At 40.0% G+C, this 26,713-nt stretch overlaps 1 protein-coding gene and 1 long non-coding RNA gene across 5 annotated transcripts in view; one reads left to right on the forward strand and one right to left on the reverse strand.

Annotated features, from left to right (window-relative positions):
• LOC310760174 overlaps window positions 1–26,713 on the forward strand; it is a 69,522-nt gene that overhangs the window by 14,438 nt on the left and 28,371 nt on the right. The window contains exon 5 of one of the 3 annotated variants that reach the window (XR_014546819.1): window positions 26,587–26,672. The exons of the other annotated variants lie outside the window; for them this stretch is intronic. This is a non-coding gene — a long non-coding RNA (uncharacterized lncRNA). The remainder of the gene's footprint in view (window positions 1–26,586; window positions 26,673–26,713) is intronic. 3 annotated transcript variants of the gene reach the window in all.
• Window positions 10,838–26,713, reverse strand: part of UBE3D (ubiquitin protein ligase E3D) — a 62,142-nt gene continuing 46,266 nt past the window's right edge. For both annotated transcript variants that reach the window (XM_083608248.1, XM_083608247.1), the window contains one exon: window positions 10,838–13,582. In XM_083608248.1, coding sequence (XP_083464374.1) covers window positions 13,570–13,582 — 13 coding nt within the window. In that variant the 3' untranslated portion in view covers window positions 10,838–13,569. The remainder of the gene's footprint in view (window positions 13,583–26,713) is intronic.

Below are 26,713 nucleotides of genomic sequence, written 5' to 3' on the forward strand. Positions count from 1 at the left end.
CATACAGGTTCTTTTTGCCTTTAAACAATCAACAACCTCAGTGATAAGCCTTGGATAACTTCAATTTCACCAAAAATATATTGCAAGCATGGGCTATGAGGGAGACTGTGAGAGACCCTGCAAAAAAAAAAAAAATCATGTTTGCAGTTCTGGCATAAGACTTGTGATTTTCTTGCTGCTCTGTCAGTTCCATTCCTAAAATTTGAGATGCTTCAAAAAGGAGTGTGGGCTTTTGAAGAGAGTCTCATGCACATTGATAGACAGCAGCTGGCACTACTGTCAGTCTGACTGGCCTTCATGCAGAAGAAATAACAGGTATACAATGACATTCTTCTGAACCAATACAACCGAAAATGAAAAGTTTATATTGTTGCTGGGAACATAAATACATAGAGTTTGGTGGTAACAGGATGCTTGCTGAGTAATATTGCGCAGGTGACTGGAAACTGCATTATTGGTGGAAATGAACATGTGGTCCTCCAGATGTTGTTGGAATCCAGCTGAGGTGGATTTAGTTGAGTGTGAGCGGTTCAGTCACACTGGGATGTGGCGCCTCAGGGGCGCTGCAGGGGATGCCACAACTATTATTTAGAATGGAGTGTGAGAGGTCAAGGGGTACCAAATTTGAGTGTTGCCGCTGAAATTTACACATGTATTTACAGAAACACTAACTCAGGGGATTTAGCGGTGAAACTCTGGAGATCTTTGCAGGAGTCGGTTGTTTGCTACAGCTGTTCTTGCAATGGACATGATTGCCTAGTTGTGTTAGGGAATTTTGCAATGACCACACAGGTTACCCCAGCCTGTTTACTGATTTCCACTTCAGCCCCTTTCCTATGTTGTTTTCCCTGTGCAATATTTCATATTGTAAGGTGCTTGGGTTGGGAGCCTGTAAAGCATATACAGTGGTACTTCAGGTTAAAAACTTAATTTGTTCTGGAGGTCCATTCTTAATCTGAAACTGTTCTTAACCTGAGGTACCACTTTAGCTAATGGAGCCTCCCGCTGCCGCCGCACCGCACAATTTCTGTTCTCATCCTGAAGCAAAGTTCTTAACCCGAGGTACTATTTCTGGGTTAGCGGAGTCTGTAACCTGAAGCATCTTTAACCTGAAGCGTCTGTAACCCGAGGTACCACTGTACAATAATCAATTTTGGGGTGCAAGGACTTAAGTTGCTTGAATGTTAATCCCTTACTCTCATGTTTTTTTAAGCAAAATGGGTGGCTTTAAGGAGCACTACAGCATTGTAACAATGGAGTTTCCTGCATTCTTCATGAATGAAAAACATTGCAATGGAAATACCCCTTTTAAGTGCTTAGTTTATATCTTTAAATGCTGCTTTGGGTGAAGAAAACCCCACATATAATTGATTTAAATAGATAACTAGACTTGCTTATTTTATTTCAAATGTTTATATGCCAGCTGTTTATGCCAACAAGCTTGCGTGGTAATAAGATGAAAAAATAATTACAATAAAGATGGTAAGATTACAAGGGCCTGAAAGGAGTCGCTGTCACTTGTCATCCTGCAATTGTGTTACTGACACTAAAAAAAAAGTCTTTCCCCCAAACCTCACCCCGATAGCCCATTTGGGTGTGATCAGATGCCTGTGTGGCAGCCACAGTGGAAATCATGGGTAGGCAAACTAAGGCCCTGGGGGCCAGATCCGGCCCAATCACCTTCTAAATCCGGCCCGCGGATGGTCCAGGAAACAGTGTGTTTTTACATGAGTAGAATGTGTCCTTTTATTTAAAATGTATCTCTGGGTTATTTGTGGGGCATAGGAATTCATTCATTTTTTTCCTCCCAAAATATAGTCCGGCCCCCCACAAGGTCTGAGGGACAGTGGACCGGCCCCCTGCTGAAAAAGTTTGCTGACCCCTGGTGGAAATAGTCTAAACAGCATACTTCTGGAGCAGTATGGATGAGATACTTTTGTGGCAATGGCAACTGATGACAACATTGCAGCTTGCGTATGTAAAGTGTCCTCTTCCTAGTTGTATTATGAAGTAAATCTTCAAAATAAATCCAAAATATTTCAGTTTAGATCAGCAAACAATCCAGATTGTAAATATTCACAGTTATCAACAATGCCTTTGTTTTATAAGTTTATAACTAAGTAAAAACTACTGCCATACAAAAAACAAAACAAGGAATGATTAAAATGATATAGTTTGTTGCATTTATCAGAAATCCTCATAAACCCAAACTCCCAGCTGATAACTGAATTGAGAGATGTGTTAATAGGAGGGAAGCACTGTGTTGCGCACAGTGTGAGCAAATGCTGAGTCATGAATTTCCGAGTCAGAGAAATGCCAGAAAACAGTTTAGATATTAAGGAGATATATGGACTCAATTAGCATGCATAACATCATTTATCATACTGAACCACTGGAGAAAAACTCATGAATACTAGCATTTGAAAGTCGCAACACAAGGACTACATAACATAGTTCTAAAAATGCATTTAGATGCAACTGAATTAAGTGTTTTTGGTATAGATTGAGGTGTGTCACCCATGTGATTTCCAGTGAGCACTCTTGAGAGCCAGTTCTCAAGAGCTTTTGTATATTATGTTAAAATATTACACATAGGAAGAGGACTGGTTCAGTTAACGCCCCCCAGTCTTTGAACGTCAGGCATCTGCAATGAATATATAAACAGAAAAGTTATTTGTAATAATATAGTAAGGGATTCTAAACACAATTTTTATTTCTGTATTGAAATGAAATAAAGTTTGTGCAGTCATTTCTGCACAAATATTCATGTATTTTCATTGTTTATAAAGGAAATTAATATATGGTAAGGACATTTGATTTTTAATTTTTTAAAAATTTGGAATGTTGCTTCTTGTAGAAGCCTTGCAGAAGCCCTGCATTTTGAACTGAGGATATTGCTTGGCTAAGAGCTTGGCATCTTTACCAGCATTACTGAGAAATTTGTGGCAATTGTTATGTTAAGACACACATAGAATGTGGAAGCTTTACATAAGTGCTGAGGTTCCGTTACAGTTTTGTGGAAACACTTTCAGTTACTCATCAGCCATACCTGAGCTTAGTTTTTGTTGAGTTCTGTTAACACCCCAAACTATTTGCTGTTGGGAGGAATCAAATTGCCCAGAATTTGCTCATATGGATTCTCTCCAGCACCTTAGGCAGGAATGCCAAATTGAAATGTTTTATGCAGCTACATTAGCACAGTATCTGCCAAAGAAATAGGTTGGAATAGGCTGGAGTGTATTGGGACATTCTTGTATCAATAAAATCCCATTTTAATTGCTGTCAAGCAGCTGACAGAGAAACTGTGTCAGGAAAAAAGACGACAACCCTAATTTGGCTAGAAATTATCCACAGCTGCAAATATAACCACTGCAGTCCTGTTACATGATGAAGTAACAATCATGGTATTTTAGTGAAGCAAGAAGTATGAAAAGGACATCAATGAAAATAGTTTGAATAATGAATAAAATCCAACTTAGTCAGTGAAAGAAATTAGCACAGTAATAATAAACAAAAACAAGTCAGCCAGAGGCTATGGATATTTTATCAAATACAGTGGTACCTCAGGTTACATACGCTTCAGGTTACAGACTCCGCCAACCCAGAAATATTACCTCGGGTTAAGAACTTTGCTTCAGGATGAGAACAGAAATTGTGCTCCAGCAGCGCAGCGGCAGCAGGAGGCCCCATTAGCTAAAGTGGTGCTTCAGGGCAAGAACAGTTTCAGGTTAAGAACAGACCTCCAGAATGAATTAAGTTCTTAACCCAAGGTACCACTGTACTGATGTTTCACTTGCACAGTGGAACTTCCATGGAACTGCCCCCTCCTCTCTCTGGCCGTCCCTCCCCCACCTCAAAATCTGTTGCAGCCGTTTCGGAAAGCCTCTGGAACAAGTTTTGGGGGGTGTGGGGAGAGGCAGCCCCATTGTGCATCACCACTCAAATACCATTAGATACAACTGTACACTAGATCCGTTGCAGAGGTCTGGCAAAAAGGGAAGGTCTTAAGACTTACCTGATCACCAGACACTAATTTGAGATGTGCACATATGTATGTGTGTGTTTGTGTACCTATATGTATGGTTATTGTCACATTAAACCACACTAGAAGTTGTGACAGGAGGGGCCTCTTTTAAATCAAGGTAATACACTTTTCAGTTTAGTTAGGGGCTAATTATTTGTGCAACTGTAATGCTTTAGTATCCATATATTTGCAAGGGAGGAGGATGGGGAGAAAACCAGAACAACTTTGCCCCACCCGCGTGACCTTCTTGACCCTACTCATATGGAATATTTGATCCTGCCTACCTAACGGCCCCAGCCACAAACTGCCCCACTAGGTCTAGAGCAGGCTTCCTCAACCTCGGCCCTCCAGATGTTTTTGGCCTACAACTCCCATGATCCCTAACTAGCAGGACCAGTGGTCAGGGATGATGGGAATTGTAGTCTCAAAAAAACATCTGGAGGGCTGAGTTTGAGGAAGCCTAGAGACTACCAGGAGCTGATGTGTGTGGGGAAGGGGGGAGGAGTCTCCTTGGAAGCACATTCTCAGTTGTGGAGCCTGCACCGTATATTTACAGACAGAGCCCATACAGGGCCCCCTGAGCAACTTCTAGTAAATCAGGAAAGATCGTCATGTTTGTTTGGACTTCACGCATCCTTTCTGCTTGGCTTAGGGCACCACCACTGTCACGGTTCTTCTGAGAAAACAGCCTGAATTAATAGACTTCCAATAGTGGTTGGCCTTGTGATTTTCTGTTATGGCAAATTGGTGGGGGAGGGGGTCTTGTACGCAGCAAATTTCTGCAGTTGCCATCCCTGTTGATTTGACACATCTATAATGCACATCTGATTTGTACCTTATCTCTCTTGCCAGCTCTGAGAAGATATAGAAGTTGGCATGTGTGCATTTGCATTTTGCTGTATTTGGGTACCATAACTCCTTTAAAAATATATACCAGTATATGTAGCCAGAGGCTTATTGCACAAGGAGACTGATAAACCATAAAATAAACTGTCTTTCTTCTGTCATGGGTTGACAGGTGGAGATCCTGTCTTTTTGTTTTAAGAGCAGTGACAGTCCTAGCCCATTCTTCCTTTTTGAATCCTGTAAAAGTTGTCATATGGCATCCGGCATCATTTTTTTTGGTTGTGTATTTCTTTAAGATGCTTCTCCATGCACGATCTGTTTAGAACAACAGTCGCACACCATATCAGAAACCTAAGTAGCAAAAACAGTAAATTCAGTGTTGGTGCATTCTGAGACTCAAGCTTCTCTCTGTATATGGTATTTTAACATTCCTAATGACTTTAGAGTTAAATGCGACTCACCGGTACTCATAGAATATTATTGCAGGCTGCATTTCTTAATTAAAAAAAGAAATCCCTACGGCTGTGTGCAGATGCTTGAATAATCAGAATTCACAGTTCAGTGTACTCTCCCTGTAAAAGACAAATTGGTCTGTTTCAGCCTGAACTCAGGAGTTATCCAGTACTGAATTAACTTTAAAGTTTCTTTCTTTCTTTCTCTTTCTTTCTTTCTTTCCTGACCTTCATTAAAAAAACTCAGGGCAGTTCACAAAATAAAACCACAAGATAAAAGAACAAATCGTCAAAACAGAGGCAACAAAACATTACACAAACACATTTAAAAGGCTCAATATTAATCAGCCAAAGATCTGGTTGAAGAGAAATGTTTTGCTTTGAAAATCTGCTCTCCTTTTCAAGATCTTATAAAAATTTATCACTGTATTAGTCTGTAGGAATAATACAAAATTTGTAAGGTAATTTCTTTCATTGGATGAAGATCCAGCTGGTACAGGAATATGGAGTCTTGTGACTAGCACAGATGTGTCTATCACACAGAATGAAAAAGCAGCAAATTCAAGAACATAGACAATAACAGTGAATATTGTAAATGTCCATATTTTAGTTAGGTGATCTCAAACAGTAAGTATTTAGTGCTTAGAAATGCTTTGCTGACATCAAGGTACACAGGGCTTCTGCGTTTATTGTTGGGTACATATTGGAGTCACTGTCTTATACAGTTGACCCCCTTAGTTCAGCATTCTCTACTATGCTGACTGGCAGAAGCTCTCGAGGGTCTATGAAGGGATTTTATCTGCGACCTTCAGTATGAGAAGTATGTGCTCCACCACTGAGCTCCAGCTCCCCCCATATAGCCCCATTTGTGTGTATGACATTTTGCAGACTAAACAGCAAGATGACATGCCCCTTCCACAAGTAATTTATAGTCTAAGGCATAGGTAGTCAACAAGGTGCCTTTCATGAATCTTGCCCATGCTGGCTGGAGTTGATGGGAGTTGGGAGTCCAACCATGTGTATTGGCTTCTCCTGGTCTATGATTTGACAAAGAGAAGGAATTAAGGTACAAAGGGGAAGGAATGTATGTTCAGTTCAGTCATATGTACTTAGGTGTGTAGTTTCAACAGGGGATAAGTACATCCTGGAGAAGAGTGACTAGTGGGGTGCCACAGGGTTCTGTCTTGGGCCCGGTCTTATTCAACATCTTTATCAACGACTTGGATGATGGACTCAAGGGCATCCTGATCAAATTTGCAGATGACACCAAACTGGGAGGGGTGGCTAACACCCCAGAGGACAGGATCACACTTCAAAACGACCTTGACAGATTAGAGAACTGGGCCAAAACAAACAAGATGAATTTTAACAGGGAGAAATGTAAAGCATTGCACTTGGGCAAAAAAAACGAGAGGCACAAATACAAGATGGGTGACACCTGGCTTGAGAGCAGTACATGTGAAAAGGATCTAGGAGTCTTGGTTGACCACAAACTTGACATGAGCCAACAGTGTGACGCGGCAGCTAAAAAAGCCAATGCAATTCTGGGCTGCAGATCAAGGGAAGCATCTAGATCAAGGGAAGTAATAGTGCCACTGTATTCTGCTCTGGTCAGACCTCACCTGGAGTACTGTGTCCAGTTCTGGGCACCACAGTTCAAGAAGGACACTGACAAACTGGAACGTGTCCAGAGGAGGGCAACCAAAATGGTCAAAGGCCTGGAAACGATGCCTTATGAGGAACGGCTAAGGGAGCTGGGCATGTTTAGCCTGGAGAAGAGGAGGTTAAGGGGTTATATGATAGCCATGTTCAAATATATAAAAGGATGTCACATAGAGGAGGGAGAAAGGTTGTTTGCTGCTGCTCCAGAGAAGCGGACATGGAGCAATGGATCCAAACTACAAGAAAGAAGATTCCACCTAAACATTAGGAAGAACTTCCTGACAGTAAGAGCTGTTCGACAGTGGAATTTGCTGCCAAGGAGTGTGGTGGAGTCTCCTTCTTTGGAGGTCTTTAAGCAGAGGCTTGACAACCATATGTCAGGAGTGCTCTGATGGTGTTTCCTGCTTGGCAGGGGGTTGGACTCGATGGCCCTTGTGGTCTCTTCCAACTCTATGATTCTATGATTCTATGACAGTAACGGGCTGTGCCAAGAACTTTATGGTGGGTTTTGAGGTGGAGAGAGAAATAGCATTATGAAAATGTCCTGAAAAGTCATTCCAAGCAAAATGTTTCAGATGAGTGGGTGGAGTTATTTGAGAGTGCATTTCAGAAAATACAGTTTTTAGACAGAGTAAAAAGGAGAAATGAATCTCACAGATAAACAAAGAAAGGACGGATTATTTATTTATACAATGTGCCCTACATGATTCAGCCAAAAATGCCTTTGTCAAGGGCTTCTCTAAAAAGATAACTATTCATACATAAAAAGTATAAAAACTTTAATTTATTAAAATACACATTCTAACAGGTCAGATATCTAATGATAAAACCTATTTTAAACTAGAAACAGCCACAACACATGCAAATTAAAAAATAATAAAAAGCTAAGTTCAAAGACCGTACCCATTTCTTCGTTTCTTAACCAATCTAAAAGTTTCTGTTGTTGAAAACAACTTGTATGGCAAAATCATGTGGGAGGACCACCTCAACCTGTACTTTTAAATATTTCATGGCAAACACAGTTGTCTGAACTTTATTTACCAGGGGACTCACTAGACTTTTTTATTATAATATATTCTAAGATGTTCAACCACACAAAAAAAAGTTTAACAATTGTTTAGATTCGTTTCCCTTTTTTGCATGTCATCCCTGGATGCTTCCTGGTTTTGGTGTATTTTTATCCTACTTTCTAGACAGTGCCCGGTGTTGCCCAGTGTTATTAGTAAGCGCTTACCAAAAGCATTAATTCTGAAACTGGGGCATGATTATGTAGGAGAAAGAAAATTTTATCAGTCACCTGCTTTTTTATCCCTGGCACAAAACCACTGGAAATGTATTTATTATATTTATTTTTTAAATATATTATAAAAAAAAAAAAACAAAACCACTGGAAATGAATTATTGCTCAACAAACAAAAACAACAACAGAACCCTACATTCTCCTTAGCTCCACTTAACCTGGTTAAGCAGTATGCATAACAGATTGCTTTTCTTAACTCATTTCTTCTCTCTTCTTTTTGAACTTACAGCATTAATCAAGCAGTCACCACAGGTTAGGATGACTTTGTCTTGCCCTACAAAATGTTTAAACGCTAAATCCAAGTCCTACTGAATTGGTTTGCCTGTAGCCACCTGGATCTTTTATTGCCTGTCAATGTCACAGTCCAACCTTAACAATTGCATTCCATTGCATCTCTGCACTATTTCAGTCCAGTTAAAGTCATACCTGCACAGCTTCTCAAGGATGTGAGTACAGATTGAGTCGATGAAGTAACACATTTTATTTTTATTTTTTAAAAATATTTTATTAAAATTTCAAAAAAAAAAAAAAGTTACATAGGTAATAAGAAAATAGGAAAAAGAAAACAAAAAATACAAAATACAGTAGAGAGTCGGCTTTCTTAAAGTCAAGAAATTGAGTCCTAGTATGCTTGGCTGCTCCTTTCCGCTGTATAGTAAACTTCAGAAGAGCATGATCACTCGCGCCTAATGATCCTTCCACTTCTACCCCACTAACCAGGTCATCAACATTGGTTAGGACCAGATCTAAAATGGCTGTTCCTCTTGTTGCTTCTCCCACTTTCTGGACAATGAAGTTGTCTGCAAGGCCAGTGAGGAATCTGTTTGACCTTATGCTCTCGGCTGTTTGACATCCAACAAATATCCGGGTAATTGAAGTCCCCCATTACTACTATCTCCCTTCCTTTTGCATGCTTGGCCATCTGCTCCAGGAAGGCATCATCTATGTCCTCCGTTTGGCTTGGGGATCTATAGTAAACTCCCACAATGAGGTCACTGTTATTCTTCTCCCCCTTAATTTTGACCCAAATGCTCTCACTTTGGCTTTGAGGTTCTAAATCTTGGATCTCTTCACAGGTATACACATCCCTGACATATAACGCCACTCCTCCTCCTTTCTTGTCTGGTCTGTTTCTCTGAAATAGATTGTATCCCTCCATTATTACATTCCAATCGTGGGACTTATCCCACCAGGTTTCAGTGATGCCTATTATGTCATATTTATGTCATATTTAGTTTGCTGTACCAAGAGCTCAAGCTCATCTTGTTTATTTCCCATGCTTTGCGCATTAGTGTACAGACATTGAAGTCCATTAATCATTCCCCCGTGTCTCTTTTTTAAGGATTTTTTCCTCCCACCACTAGGTCTGCGTGCTGTTTGCTCCATTTGGCCTATGACATTTGGATGATCATCTTCATCAATTGATAGACTCCTACCTTCAGGAGCACTGTCTCCCTCCCCCACATTAGTCAGTTTAAAGCCCTCCTGATGAGGTTTCTGAGATTTTTTGCAAAAGCATTCCTCCCAACCGTTGTGAGGTGCAGCCCATCGCTTGCCAGAAGTCCATCTTCAAGAAACTGCAGTCCGTGATCTAAGAATCCAAACCGTTCCTGTTTACATCATTTGCGAAGCCAGTTGTTCACTTCCACTATTTTTCCCTCTCTCCCTGGGCCACGTCGTTCAACTGGGAGGACAGATGAGATGACAATTTGTGCATTTAATTGCTTCAATTTCCTGCCCAGATCTTTAGCACAGAATAATTTCCTTTGGAGCAGTGGTCTGCTGTATATAATCACTGTGGATCCTTAATAAACAAAGCTTCAACGCTATACAGGCATGTTTGGAACTGGGACATAATATCTTCTAGCAGTCATCTGGCAACTTAAAAAACTGCATCACATCAACATAAGTCTGGGGAAAATAAAAGACTGAAAAAGATTCAAAAATTTACTTAAGGCTCAAGGAGAGATTTTGGCACAAGGAGATGGAGGGCCAAAAATAAAAAGACAAAACTGTCAATGCAACAGAGCATATTTGGATATAATTTGACAGGAAACAAGTGTTCACAGATGAGAGTCCAGGGATGTTTCTGCCAGGTTACTGCTCTGAAAGTTATGGGCACACCGGCATGTGGCTGACTGCCTGCACAACGTGAACCACCTTGCCCATATTTAATGATGCCAAACAGTTTTCGTTTGACGGGAATCATTTTTCACTGTAACCTTCTCATGTGGAAGCCCTGGCCAAACAGCTTCAAGTTCCTCAATGCCTTTGGGTATAGAGTTCCTGAAGCAGCTTTTTGAGAACTAGAGAGAACAATGAAGGGAAGCAATTCTGAAAAAGCTTTCCTTTTCAAAAATGAAAATAATAATAATAAGGAAATAGTAACCACCCCAGTGGAGATGGTGATAATTTTTTTATAATAAGGCACCTGTCAGGGACTGGCACAGTTCCAAGGAGTGTGTGGCAGAGGCAGCCCCCCCCCCAAGGCTGAGCCAGGGGGAGGGGGCAGAAATTTGTGTACCTCCCTCAAGACAGGAACCAGGGTCGGAGGAAGGAGAAGAGTTTTATTTATTTATTAAATTTCCATCCCATCCCTTCTCCCAAAGGAGCCACGGGCAGCAGATACAAAGCAGTAAAACTGTGCTATTAAAAATAAGTTAAGAATGTTATTTAAATACAATTATTTAAAAACCTATTTAAACATTTTAAAACATACCCTCATAGCTAATAATTTCAAGGTTTCCAGGAACAGTATCTTTTAGCCACTAAATGCCTGAGTAAATAGAAATGTTTTAAAGTTTTTCTTGAAAGTTAATGAAGACATACACACGTCACCAGGGAAGGCATTCCACAAACAGGTAACCATTACCGAGATGCCAAAGCAGAGTTAAGTAATTATGGTTTCTCCCATCGCTGTAATAATGTAATGTAAGGTACTAATTCTGGATCAAATCCTGATTTTTTCTCCCTTCAGATTTCCTTTCCCCAAAGGTAAAAGTATAAACATAGGTATAAACTATAGATATGAAGCATCTTGCGAATTATGGCACCTCTCTTATAAGGTTTAAACTGCCTGTTGTTGTATACTGCCCATGCAAAAATGTTTAGCAGGTGAAATTCCATCCTAATTATTATCTTTGCAAACAAGCTTCTCATTACTTTTGAGAGATCTTGCGGGAGATCTAAATAATTTCTGACAATGGTCAATCATTTGTTTCCTTCAAGAAAAATGGCAAATTTATTTTTACATTGAGCATCATTTTGAGATGTCCTTGCTTCATGAGTGATGACAAATTAGATTCCCCATTACTTCTTTGGCAGAGTAAGCAGAGGGCTGCAAAAATTCCAGGTCTTCTACATATCCATTTGCAGGATGGGAATTGACATTTTTTTCTTCACAAACTGAAGAGAACTCACAACAGTCAAACTATGTTTGTAAATCACAGCTTCAAAATAGGATTTTAATAATTAGTAAGGATGAGCTACAACAGCAGCTCAAGTTTCCCCTTTAAAATGCCATTTATTTTTTAAAGCTCTCCAGATTTAGTGGCTTTTCATCAGCCTGAAATATATTTCCTCAGTCATTTGGCAAAAGACCTTTTTTGCAGCTAAGCGCAAGCTGTAAATTGTCCCATATCTGCTTTCTTTTCAATGCTCAAATAAAGGCCTTTGCCTGCTCCGCTCTTATTAGGACCACATAAATCAAAGTCTATTAAAGGGCAAGTCTGGTAATCTGAGAAAACAGCCTGCACAAGCCGTGCAATGGAATTGCTGTGTACGCTCACCTTTGTGCTGGGCTAAAATAAAGTAAAACTTTTTTTAAAAAAAGTTTCTATGGAATTCTCTGCCAAGTGTCAGGACACAATTTTGTACATGAAAAATGCCATCTTAATAGTGTGGTGTATGTTGTAGTCCTTTGCACATTTACAGAAAATTATTGGGAATGACTACTTGGGAACTTTGTTGATGATAAGGATGCACGCTGATTTGCATCTGTCTGTGTGCACTGGAACTTTTACATGGGGCAATTACGCACTGCTTTCATGAGCAATCAGTCATGCATTCCACACTACAGCTGCACCCATGTGCAACTGAGACAGAGAAGCCATGCAGCACAACCCCTGATACGGTACTGCTCCTGGGAGGTCTGCTTGCCTTCAGGAGGTGCACTGGAGTGCTCTGTAATACATTATACCTTGCACTTTCGAGGCACAAAATACACCGCAACCTTTCTGCAGACATGGATTTGTGTTTCCATTTAGCTGAAAGGGAGAAAACCATTCAAATTTGCAAATGAGGGCAGCCTTAGGTAGTTTGGGCACTTATTAATATGGTGGTCTCCAATACATCACACAGCAACCCCGTGGCACGTAAGCCTCTCTTTGCAGCAAGTATGGTTCTGTGAGTGACTATGTCCCACTGATGCCTTCTGCAACCCAGCACCCTGAACATTTGCTGTTGATCCAGCACATGACACACTGTCCCGGCTCCATCACTTCAATATCATCTCAGACTCAATGCTTTTTTAAATGCAGACAGCTCACACATTAATCTAAGAAATCAAGTGGTGTAAATACATGCAGGGACCAGCCCTTAACCAACCTTACCTTGGAATAATCTGCTGTTAAATCTAAAAACTTTTAGGCTTTTCTTGGGGTTCACAGTTTACCAAAAAAATTTTTTATCATAAAAGCAGGGATTGAAAACCATTTTTCTGCTGAGGCTGAGATTCCCTTGAGGAGAATCTGAGCCACAAATAGTGGGCAGGCAAACCTTCTTCCCCCACCCTTTGTCACTCCCTTCCCCACTCACATTCCATTAGGTCAAGGGCTCACAAAGCTCTGAAGATTTTGTTTCCTAGAAGGGCAAGTCAGCCACTGTGTGTTCCTTTATTTTTATTTTTTTTTAAGCTTCAGTTGCTGCAGAAGATAATTGACTTCTCCTTGGAGAATTAGTAGTTCTTCACAAGCGATCTCAAAGACTCCAGACATCCCAAATTAAGCTGCTCTCTGAACTCAAGCCTTGCAAAAATTGGCCTCTCTGCTCGACCAACTTGCCTCCATCACAATCTTTGAACTTCTCAAAACTCCAAAGTCAACAAACAGCAAGTTAAATATACAATTAACTGCTTTTTCCTTTGGCTTAGGAACTTCACAATCACTTTCAGAAAAAGAAAAAAAAACATCCCCACTTGGTAACTTAGATCCACAGTTCTTTGTAGCTGAAGGTTATCTTGACAGGAATTTATTTTCAAAAGGATCAAACCAGGTTCCTTCACATCTTCAAAAATGCAACCTGCAATGGAAACAAAACATACCCAAGAAGTTAGCTCCTGCACAGTAAGATCTGTTTTTTAAAAATTGACACCCCCTGCCCCCCAACAACGCTGCTATCCGTGACATATTGCCTAGTAGAGAACACAGAGAAGCCCCCTTATCACTTACAGCGGTGCCTCTGGATGCAAACAGGATCCGTTCTGGAGCCCCGTTCGTATTCTGAGTAGAACACAACCTGCGTCTGCACGGGTTACGATTCGCCGCTTCTGCGCATGAGTGTGACGGCATTTTGAGCGTCTGCGCATGCGGCGAAACCCGGAAGTAACCCGTTCCATTACTTCCGGGTCGCCGCAGAACGCAAGCTGAAAACGCTCAACCTGAAGCATATTTAACCCGAGGTATGACTGTATAAGGGGAAATGGCCCCAAACTGATCTTATCAAATAAATGTTATTCCCTGCCCTCCCTTAATTTGTTCCTAACATTCTGCTCAAAGATATGACCCATTAAACACTGGGTTCAACATTTTCTGTGAAAATAGATTAGAAATGGCGCTCACTTCACATGCAAATGATGTGAACTGCATGACAAACTGCTCTAAAGTACAAAGAACCCTTTTCTTTGAGTTAGCCAAAGTTCCACTTTGCAACTTAATAAGCCTCAAAGACCTAGCATCACAGGAGATTTTGCAGAAGAAGCCTAGCTGAGAATTTACAAATAGATTGGAAGTCTTAATTATCTACTGTTTAGTCTTTTAAGTATGGTAATATAGAAGTATTTTAATGTTTTGAATTTTAGCACCTAGTTGATTTAATCACTCTATTGCCCTACCATTCTTCTCTAAAACAACTTGGCTTATAAAACAAGCAGCATAATAAACACTCAACTGCAGTTCTTAAAATGAAAATAAAAACCAGCAGTACAATTACAAATAAAAGCAGCCAAAGCCGATGGCTGCTAAGTGCAGTTATAGCACAGGCGGACAAGTTGCACTGTTGCACTGTTGCCAGAGAACATTAGCTTGCCTCTATTTTGTCCCCTACATCTCTTCTTCTGTATTAAAAGCCTTCATCTATGACAATCTACTGGCAAGAACAGGGTGTGTTTGCAGGACTAGTTGCCAACCTCTTTTGACATGAGCAAGAAAGGATCCTGGCCCTCCCCCCACCAAAAAAAATATCTAAGGAGCTTCTTAGACTCTCAAAAGCCAAGGCTCCCCCAGCTCCTACTGAAATCGGGAAAACAATTTGCTTGCCATTGGCAACTGAGAGCTCTGAGTAATCCTTTGACTTTCCAGGTCAATATCAACACACATCCATCCAGATTAGAGCAGCTCTATTCAGAAAAGCCCTTTTGTTCTCCAGAAAATTCCCCCTTCAGCAGCCACCCTAGTTTTTGTTTCCTATAGTCTTTGTTCTTTTTAGTTCAGGAGAATCCTGTTTGGCATCCACATTGCCCACAGCCATTTCTCTCTCTGCCTGCCTGTAGATCTGAACCATTCTTTATGATGTACTTTCCTTTTCTGGACTGTGTCTACTCCTTAAATATGGTCCGACAGGGTGCTAGCCTGCCCAGTATTCTCTTGGAAGCCCTGGTCTGGGTGTCAAATGCCACCATCTCTGTTCAACAAAGCTTTGAAAATGAGGATTTATCAACTTTCTCACCCTCCAACAGGTCATAAAGAAAGTACAGTAGTATTAATATTTTTACATCCTTCTCCTTCTCACTCTAAGCCTCCATCCTCCTCTCTCATCAACTTTCAACATTCCCTTCCTTCTTCTCCCAAGCACTGAAGCATCAGTGCACAATTGCCTTTAGCTTGCTGCCACCCTCCCTTTTCTCTCCTTTCCCCTTTCCTTTGGTACAGCCTTAAATAATTAGATCTGCAATTTATTTTCTATCTACCTTTATGCACAAAACCCCCTTGTAAAATTTCTGGAGTCGTCTGTTCCTTCTTCCTGGATAACTTACAAGCGATATCAAGCCAAAGTCTCTAGCGTTACCCACATTGTGTTCCTATATAATTGGTAAAACATACTAGTTCCCATGCCAAGTCTGCTGATCTCACAGCAGCCTATCCTCCAGCAAAACAGAGGGATGAGATTAGCCTAGCACCAAATTCTCCCCAAACATTCAGGGTCCTGAACACATACAAGTAAGGTTCAGATGTTAACAGAGATACATGTCCTTGGCAAGAGCATACGATATGGTGCCTAAACAATAAGGGTCAAGCAAATGAGCATTTGGAAGGAGTTCCACAGCCAGGGCACTCTTCACCATTAGTCACCTCCCTAGACTCTGAAAGGGGAAGGGGGAACCTGGAAAAGGACCTCAGAACATCTGAACTGACAGGCAGTTTCACACAGGAAAAGGTGTCCTTTGGATACAACTATAAACTTATCATAATTCTATTTTCCAAGTGGGGGAGAATAAGTGTGCGCACACCAAAGACAAATTGAAGTAGGCCAAGTGATCTTTGAAAATGGTTTGGCAGTTTCAGTGAGAAGATTCATTTTCTTGAATTTATATCCTTCCTTTCCTCTATCATAGAACCCAAGGTGGCATACATGTGGTTCTCAGGTGGTCACCCATCCAGGCACTGACAGGACCCAACCTGCTTACCTTCAGCAAGTTGTTGGACTTTGGTGCCTCAGACTTTACCTTGAAGTGGCCTGAGTACTAACAAGCCTGAGGACATTTCAAAAGCAATGTAAAATCAACCAGGTTGCTCTCGCTTTAATGGTTTAGGATCAAGTCAGCAGAGTTTGAATTTGATGAACTTTTTTATTCCATTTCGCTAGAGTTTCATGCTTTTAGTTTCAACAGTGAGTCCACTAAACAGGGCAGGTGATAAATCTATATAAATGAATAATATCACCGGGGGAGGGGTGTCCAAATAATTTATTGCCTTTTGAAGAGATTACTGAAACTACAAGGGGGAGGGGAAGAATTGGAAGAATAGTCATAGGGCTATAGTAACACAGCAGGAAAAGCCTCATTACATGGAATCTGACCTTCCCCCCACCCCCGCCACCTTCTTTTGTGATCTCTGGAACAGTGATGTGTCATCTGCACAGGCAATTACAGACCTAATACTGCCTTGTATCACAGAAAGTTTATCCCCCCTATGCCAATTTTATTCTAATTGCCACTGAGCATGCTGGGAACCTCCGCAAGTCCTGGATGTTATTAAGTGCCTCCATAATTAGGGGGGAGGGGGCAAGGAAGCAAGGAAGCAAAGGACAGTAACTGAAGGAATGTTTTGTTCAGACGTTACTCCACAAATTCCTAAGGATGGGGAACTTGTGAACCTTTGTATGTTGTTAGATTCAGATTCCCATCAGCCTCAGCTGACAGAGACAGCAGTGAGGGATGGCGTGAGTTATACACCAGCAATATCTGGAGGACCACAAGTACCACATTCCCCCCCCCCCAAACTAAGAACTATAAAGGGAAGGAAGCGCCTCTCATACCCAGAACATAGCAAAATATATTCTAATACAATTAAGTATCTCCTTCCTTTCATAAAAACAAGGTCCTTCAGCACATAGTACTGTTATAATTCTTGATGGCCTATTCATTTCCCAATGCAATGATGATACTGATCTTACAACACCTGGATGCTTACATTTTTTTTTTAATATAAAAAATAAAAACTCTACCAAGGCTGCAATTCACAATGAGCACACCAAGTAAGGTAAAGGTACCCCTGCCCGTACGGGCCAGTCGTGTCTGACTCTAGGGTTGCGCGTTCATCTCGCTCAAGAGGCCAGGAGCCAGCGCTGTCTGAAGACACTTCCGGGTCACATGGCCAGCGTGACTAAGCGGCATCTGGCGAGCCAGCACCAGCGCCGCACACGGAAATGCCGTTTACCTTCCTGCTATAAAGCGGTACCTATTTATCTACTTGCACTTAGGGGTGCTTTCGAACTGCTAGGTGGGCAGGAGCTGGGACCGGACGACGGGAGCTCACCCCGCCGCGGGGATTCGAACCGCCGACCTTGCGATCAGCAAGTCCTAGGCACTGAGGTTTTACCCACAGCGCACACCAAAGCAAATGCAAAAAAACACAAAAGTCAAAAGCTCAGTATTTTGCATATCCCAGCAGGGAGTAATACACTTTTTAAATAAATATCAGTAAGAACATAAGATATACACACACTATGGAATGTGACTACGGTGAATATAAATAATATGCATATAGTGACTATAAATGAAAGTATTAGATCAAGATTTGCAGAATGCTAGTTATGAAGGGTATAGCTGGAGGGTGTTAGTGAATATAGCACCGTGCTACTGCATAGGACCCAGAATGGGATTCCCATAATCCTGTGGCTTGAAGACCTCAAGCATTAATAATCAAAAAGCTAGCAGTACCAAACAGGACACAGGAAAGTTTTGGGTAGCATACTGAGGATTTCCTAATGCTTTTTCACTTTTCTATGTTGACGTTATTTATTATATTGTTCTCCTTTTGCATAATTCAATATATATACATAAACATCATGTTGGCTACCCCTACTTTATGAAGTTTTGTTTCTTGTTTGGGATTCACTACAAAATGCAATGGTTGTATTGCAGCTTTAAAGAGACTACGTCTACAACACTCACGGCCCCAGCTTTCTACACTTGTGGTTTCTAACTCAGACAACTAGTCATCTGGTAACATCTACTCATATTTACTTCATGATCTTTTGATCTGTATATTCTGATGCAGCTAACTAGAAAAAGTAATATGGCATTCTAGCAGTAAAGCAAATTTAACTGAAGTTGTTTGAGGGAAGGGGAAGGCAGTTCCAAAGAGCATTTAAAACTTCTAAGGTGAATTCCATTTATAACTCCCAATAGTAGAACTTTGCAAGCTGATAGCCATTATCGCTTCTGCTTAGAAAAGCTGGGAAGCAAAAGCTTCCCCTTGACAAGCAATGTGTTTTAAGAAAACAAGGCTTTCCAAGTTTGCCATACAGAAACTATTCTTTGGAGTTGGCAATAGAGATGCTTTGATACAAGAAATGAATGAGAAGGTGAGGAAGAGCTCAAAGTCAAAGGAAAAGCCAAAGTTTTGAACAGTGGTGGCAAACAGAATGCCTGGCTCGAATGAGATAAAAGAAATGGATTTATTTTTTCAACACTGCCCTCTTGCCTAAGAAAAGGGCAAGCAATTCACGAGGAGACACATGAAGACTTGACATTAGTCACATGGTCCCTACCAAAGCGGCAAGAAAACAATGAAGCTTCCAAGGCAGGCTGTGAACAATTAGCTAAATAAGCTGCTTTTGAACAGCTCCTGAAATATACATTTACTTCAAAGAAAGAATGTAAGAGATTGAAGGAGAGGGGTTCACATTACTAATTTCTTTTGCCTTTCAAAACACAAATCCTTCCATAGCAGTTCACAGCAATCATACAGTGAAAAATCAAATATTAAAACACAGGACAAAAATCACATGTGCAGAAATCAGAATTTCTTCATAAAAGGCCTTGTGAAAGAGGAAAGTATTCAGTGCCCTTTGAAAAGTAGCCAAGGAGGAGGCATGATGATGGAGCTTGCCAGTAAAGGAGTTCCACCACTAAATAAAGTATTGCCCTTGATCCACTCCTGTCTGATCCTACTGGGGCTGATGTCAAGGGCCAGGTAGGATCATTAGGAAATGCATATGATGCACCCCACTTTAAATTTCATACTGTCTGCCATTAAGAAAGCAATTTTAACTGAACTGCACCTTAACTAACCAATAAGGTAGACCAGGGAACAGAACCGGTGACCCTTTAGATGTTGCTAGACTACAACTCCCGCCAGCTAGGGATCCCCTAGCATGTACTCTAGTTACAGCAGGAGGGCTGGGACAGACCTCTCCCTCAGAACTTCAGAGAGCTGCTGTTGCTGATCAAAGTCAGCAGAACTAGGCTGGGTGGTATCAGTAATCCAATTCAGTGTAGGACCACATCATACATCATTTATTTTTATTTTCCAAAGTTAAATCTATGGATTAAGACACCCTCACTTTTACTCCCCTAGGCAGCTGATATGAGGTAAAAGGCAAAATGGAGAATGGTATTCCTTTGAAGATCAATAGTTGCACGTGTTTACTTTAAACTGCCTCTTTTGCTAATGCCAACATAAGCATGCCAAGACATGGCCAGAAGGAAAGCAAAGACAAAACACACATTGCTGCTGACTTTAATTCTTAAATAGGGTGACAGGAAGCCTTTCAAAAATATGTTACCGAATTCTTAAGGTGGACACTATTACTTTAAAGCAGAGATGTGTGGGGGGGGGGCTTTCCCTGCCTTTCTGTCCCATGGTCTGACTCTTAGCTACATTTTTAATTTTTGTTTCTTTAATAAAACAAAATTTTACATTTTAATATATTTTGTCAAAATGCAGTATTTTCCCAAAGAGGCATCTGATTTCTGATACAATCAGTTAAGAGACCTAAGAACAATACGATAAGCAAACTAAAAAATAACAGAAATTCTGCAGGGTGAGGAACTATGGTATTTTGAATAAGCACCCAAATAATATCCAAATGTGGTTATCATCTAACTACGATGTTAGGAGTGCCCTACTCTCGTGTAGGACCCTGGCAGAGACACATGCCCGACTGGCATGTTCTCTCCCTCCTGGTCGTTCATTTGGGAGCTTCAAAAGCTTTCTTCAGCCCGAACATCACAGCGACTGATACCAAGAAGCATCAGCACACTTAGGGATCCGCAGAGTATTCACAGTTTGTGTAACAGAACTCAGTAGCATAGCATTTTGGCTAATCTACTTTTATTTACATACAATACACTCGGAGCATTCTGACTTGGCTCCTTCCTCTTTCTCATCTTTTTTTTTTTTATAAAAATTTTATTGGTTTTTTTAACACTTAATAATAGACAATACAAAACAATACAAAAACAAACAAACATATAAACACGTATAATTTCTTCACATTTTTTTCCTAAACCTTCTTTCATCGACTTCCTCATACCTCCCCTTTCTGCATCCCTGTTTTGAAGTTTTCCAGCAAGCCCCAATGTCAATTTATAACACTTTTTTTCCCTTTGAATCCTTTTTCTCATATCCATTTATTTTTCCCCGCAATTCTGTTTTACCTAACCCAAAACATTTTAGCACTCATTAATTTTGCAACAGTTCTTGAGATAAACTTTAAATTTCTTCCAATCTTCTTCCACCGTCTCTCTCCCTTGGTCATGGATTCTGCCGGTCATCTCCGCCAATCCCATGTAGTCAATCACCTTGGTCTGCCATTCTTCCAGTGTGGGTAGTTCTTGTGTCTTCCAGTACTTTGCTAGAAGTACTCTTGCTGCTGTTGTAGCATACATAAAAAAAATCCTATCTTTCCTTGATACCAATTGACCCACCATGCCCAGGAGAAAGGCTTCTGGTTTCTTCACAAATGTGCATTTAAGCACCTTCTTCATTTCATTATAAATCATTTCCCAGAAGACCTTAATCCTTGGGCACGTCCACCAAAGGTGGTAAAAGGTGCCTTCAGTTTCCTTACATTTCCAACATTTATTATTGGGCGTGTGATAAATTTTTGCAAGCTTGACTGGGGTCATGTACCACCTATAGATCATTTTCATAATGTTTTCTCTTAAGGCATTACATGCCGTAAACTTTATACCGGTGGTCCATAACTGTTCCCAGTCAGCAAACATAATGTCATGACCGATATCTTGTGCCCATTTAATCATAGCTGATTTAACCGTCTCATCCTGTGTATTCCATTTCAACAGCAAGTTATACGTTCTTGACAAATTTTTAGTACTGGGTTCCAAAAGCTCTGTTTCTAATTTTGACCTCTCCACCTGGAAGCCAATTTTCCTGTCCTGTTTAAAAACTTCATTTATCTGATAGTAATGTAGCCAATCTCTTACTTTTGACTTCAATTTCTCATAACTCTGCAATTTCACTTTTCCCTCCTCATGTTCTATAATTTCCCAATATTTTGGCCATTTTGATTCCATATTAAGTTTTTTTACTTCCTTGGCTTCCATTGGTGACAACCACCTAGGGGTTTTGTTTTCTAACAAATCTTTATACCGGGTCCACACATTATATAATGCTTTCCTAACAATGTGGTTTTTAAAACCTTGATGAACTTTAACCTTGTCATACCATATATACGCATGCCAGCCGAATCTATTATTGAACCCTTCCAAATCTAAAATGTCTGTATTTTCAAGAAGCAGCCAGTTTTTCAGCCAGCAAAAAGCCGCTGATTCATAATAAAGCTTTAAGTCCGGCAGGGCAAACCCCCCTCTTTCTTTTGCATCTGTTAATATCTTAAATTTTATTCTGGGCTTTTTGCCCTGCCAGACAAATTTAGATATATCTTTCTGCCACCTCTTGAAACATTCCATTTTGTCCAAAATCTGCAATGTTTGAAACAAAAACAGCATTCTCGGCAAGACATTCATCTTGATAACTGCAATTCTGCCCAACAAGGAAAGTCTCAAATTTGACCATGTTTCTAGATCTTTCTTAACTTCTGACCAACATTTCTCATAATTGTCTTTAACTAAGTTCACATTCTTAGATGTCAAATTAATCCCTAGGTATTTCACCTTCTTTGCTACTGTCAGACCAGTTTCACTCTGAAACTTCTCCCTTTCAACAGCTGTTAAATTTTTATCCAGTACTTTCGTTTTCTGTTTGTTCAGCTTAAAACCTGCTACTTGACCAAATATTTGTATTAATTCTAAGACTCTTTTCGTACTAGTGTCTGGCTCTTGCAAGGTTAAAACTAGGTCATCTGCAAATGCTCTCAGTTTATACTGTTTAGCTCCGACCTGAATCCCTTTAACCAGCTGATCCTCTCTAATCATGTTTAATAAGACCTCCAGGACCGATATAAAAAGTAGTGGGGATATTGGGCATCCCTGTCGTGTCCCTTTCTCAATAGCAAGCTCTTCTGTAACCACATTATTTACAATCAATTTTGCTTTTTGTTCAGAATAAATTGCACTTATACCATTTTCAAAACCTTGGCCTACCCCCATCCCTTGAAGATTCTTTCTCATAAAATTCCAAGAAATGTTGTCAAAGGCCTTCTCCGCGTCCACAAATATTAAAACTGCCTTAGTGTTAATATTAACTTCCAATAACTCCATAATGTCTATTATGTTTCTCACATTGTCTGACAAATGTCTTCCTGGAAGAAAGCCCGCTTGGTCCTTATGAATCTCCCCCACCAAAACTCTTTTCAGTCTTTTTGCCAAAATGTCTGCAAAAATTTTGTAATCCACATTGAGTAGTGATATAGGGCGGTAGTTCTTAACCTGGTTTTTTTCAGTCTCTGTCTTTGGTATAAGTGTAATGTAAGCTTCTTTCCACGATTCAGGTGCCTTCTTCCCCTCTAAAATTTCGTTGCAGACCTCCTTCAACGGTTGCATAAGCCATTCTTTCAAAGCTTTGTAGTATCTGGAGGTCAGTCCATCAGGTCCTGGAGATTTTCCCAATTGCATATTTTGAATGGCTCCCTCAATTTCTTGGTCAGTTATCTTCTGGTTCAAAATCACTCTACTTTGTTCAGAAATTTTTTGTAATCCATATTTTTTAAGAAATTCTTCTATTTCTTTTTCATTCACCGGCCCTTGTGCATAAAGTCTCTTGAAATAACTCTGAAAACAGTTTCTAATCTCATTTGGTTTATAAATGTTCTTTCCCTCCACTTCTAAATTGGTAACCGTATTCTGTTTTTGTCTCTTCTTCAATTGCCTTCCTCTTTCTCATCAGACAGCAAAGAGAGAAAACAAAGGAGAATAGTCCCACTTCACGGAATACAGTAATACCAAAACATCCTGTCTCCATCACTTCCCATACTGTGGAATGGAAACATACACCATCATGTGAAAGACAACAATCTCATGACTGCAAACACGGAGCAGGAATCCTAACAGTTTTCACCGGGAATGTGCAATTCACTAGTGACAGGATTTCCATATTCACCTACTGTTTTGTCCTGTCTGAATAGACTGTGCAATAATTTATTTTTCCAGGTGTCAAAAAAGTATATTATTGATAGAAAGGAATACTGGATAGTCCTGGACATGAGAACAGCACTAAGAGAACTGCAATAGTTGGCTTGAAACTGTGTGCATTAACAAAAGCACCACTTGCTTAAAGCTTTTAAATTGGGGGGGGGGCAATCGATTTATTAAAAACAGGCATTTAATGGCCATGTAAAAACTCCAGTTTATTCTGAGCATGTGTATATATTTATCCCTTGCAGTCATAAACAGTTCATCCTGTGTTGTTGTCAGATTATGAGTGACAAAGACCTATAAGGGATTGTATACAAGCCTATCCAGATCTGGCCTTACCACAGAGCAATGCCATGCAGCCGGGTTAGAGAGGGGCATAATTTTCCTGCTGCCACTTTTCATTTCTGCACCATGAAAACAAACAAACAAATAGAGAAACAGTGTGAGAGTGTCACTAGGACTTTTCACCAAAGGTACAACCATGTCTAAGTCTGGCCACTGGGGTTGCTTCTAATAACACTGCCAGTGATCTAGAATAATTGAGAGAGAGAGAGAGAGACTCCAACAAAAATTCCATATTGCCTTTTGCAGTAAGGCAATTACCACAAATATCTGCATGCCTCAGCTAATGAAGCAAACGTAGCGGCACATATGTTCCATATGAAGCAATTTAAACCACAGCGCGCACACAAAAAGGAAAGATAATGCCTCAGTGTGTGTGGGGAGAGAGGAGAGAGAGAGAGAGAGAGAGAGAGAGAGAGAGAGAGAGAGAGAGCTTAAACAGACTGGAAAGACAAAATTAACTAATACTCCACTGGGTCTCCCCCAGTTACCAGCTCGCCAGCTTTCCATTCTGCTGCTGCCTTCTGTTTTGGTTGCCCTAGAAACAGAATAGTTCCGCCTTTCAACAGAGGCAAAAGGTAGTACTTTGGCTTCTGCCATAGTGATCCAACAGGATTGGCTGTCATGGAACAGCAACAGAAAGCATCAAGTCAGGGGTGGGCAAACTCTGGCCCTCCAGGTGTTGTTGAACCATAATTCCCTCCAGCCTTGGGGATTGACCACGCTCTCCTTCCACATCAGGACTGGTTCGGCACCTGCACTAACTATTCCCCAGAAGGTATCAATCTGTCCCCTGGAGTGCTTGTGACATGGAATCAACAAACTAGCAGCAACCAACTTTGCAGGTCAAATTCAAGGTGTTAGCTTTAACCTATAAAGCTTTATGTGGCTCAGGACCCCATTGACTAATGGAGTTTCTTTGCCCATACGAACCTACCCAGACCCTCAGGTCATCTTCAAATGCTCTTATTTAATTATGCTCTCCGTGGGAGGTGCAGAAAGAGGCTGTGTAAGGACCTTTTCTTTTTTTATATAATTTATAATTTTCATTTATATACATTACAATTATTCAATGATAATTTTAACATACCCGACTTCAACTCCCTTCCCCTTCAGTTCTTTACACTTATTTTTGTCCTCTCCTTCATACTCTAAATTGTCTTATTTTATTCATCTATTCTCATATATATATATCATATAAAAACCTGCAGTTTCAAAAATATATAACAATCCTGCCAATATCTTGATCTGCTTACAGTTTATTTGTACTCAATAAACCATTTCTTTTCCTTTCTAAAAAGGTTATTATCTTGATTTTTTATTCTTCCAGTAAGTTTTGCCATTTCTGCATAGCATACTCCATTAGTTTCAGTAACCATTCTTATGTCACTGGGACCTCTTCTTCCTTCCATTTTTGGGCAAGTAACATTTTTGCAGCTATGGGCACATACATAAATAAATTTCTATTTAGGTAGTTCTGATTCCATAATTCCTAAGATAAAGGCTTCTGGGGTTTTTTTTAATGAATCTTAAGCATCTTTTTCAATTCATTATATATCATTTCCCAGTAAGCTTTAACCTTATTGCAAGACCACCACATATGGAAAAGATACCTCCTTTCTCTTTACATTTCCAACACTTATTCAATTTTGATTTATACATTTTTGCCAATCTACTAGGTGTTGGGTATCATCTATATAACATTTTCATATAATTTTCTCTTAAACCATAAGATGCTGTAAATTTTATATCCATATTCCTATGCTTGTTCCTATGCTTCCATTTCTATGTTATGACCAATATCTATCACTGAATATTTCACTTGTTAGTCCTTTGTCTCCCATTCCAATAACATCTTATACGTTTTAGATATCACTTCAACGTTACAGTTTAACAGGTCTCTCTCTAGTTGTGATAGTTGTTCCTCAAACATCCACTTCATATCCTTTTTAAATACTTCATTCAAATGATGCTATTGTAACCATGTTGTTAACATCCCTGATAAATCCTTAAACTCTTTTAATTTAAATTCTCCACCCTCCCTCTCTCAGCAAATTTCTATAAGTCGTTCAACTTTCCATCGTATTTTTCTTTTTCACCGCTATGGCTTCCAAAGGTAAAAACCAAAGTGGTGTTTTAGTCTCCAATAAGTTTTTATATTTATCCCATATTCTATACAATTTTTCCCAATTATATGGTTTGTGAAACCTTTATTTACTTTTGCTTTTTCATAACACAAATAAGCATGCCAGCCAAAAAATATTATCTTGACCTTCCAAATCTAAAACATACAGATTCTTTTCTGCAGTACCACTGCTTTCAGAACACTCTCCCCAGTGAAGCGCACCTGACTTCAAGTCTCACATATTTTCAGCATCAGGTTAATACTTTTTTACACACCTAGATATTTGAATGTTGGTATTGTTCACACCATGGATGCAATTTAGCTGCTTGTTGTTTTATGGCAATCACTCTTGAAACTCTTATGGCAAGAAATGTGTAAGTTTCTGTGCTTCTAGTGTGTAAAACTGAAAAGACCTCTTGAACTTATCCTGCATTAGCCTTGGGAAATGCTGCCCTTTAAAAACTACCTATAATTAGCAAGAGTTGGGAAGACAAATATAGATGCTGAAGAGGTGAGGCATTAGCAGTCAAAGATTAATTAATACTCATTCTATTACAGCTACCTACGCCAAGAGACTTTGGAACTCATCCTTAAGCTTGCCCTGTCACAAAAGGATAGAAAAACCATTTTTCATGTTTGCTCAAGTAGGTCACACAAAATATTTCCAAAAAAACTAGGGGGGAAG

The sequence above is a fragment of the Podarcis filfolensis genome (assembly GCF_964270895.1).
Source record: "Podarcis filfolensis genome assembly, chromosome: 3".
NCBI lineage: Eukaryota > Metazoa > Chordata > Lepidosauria > Squamata > Lacertidae > Podarcis > Podarcis filfolensis.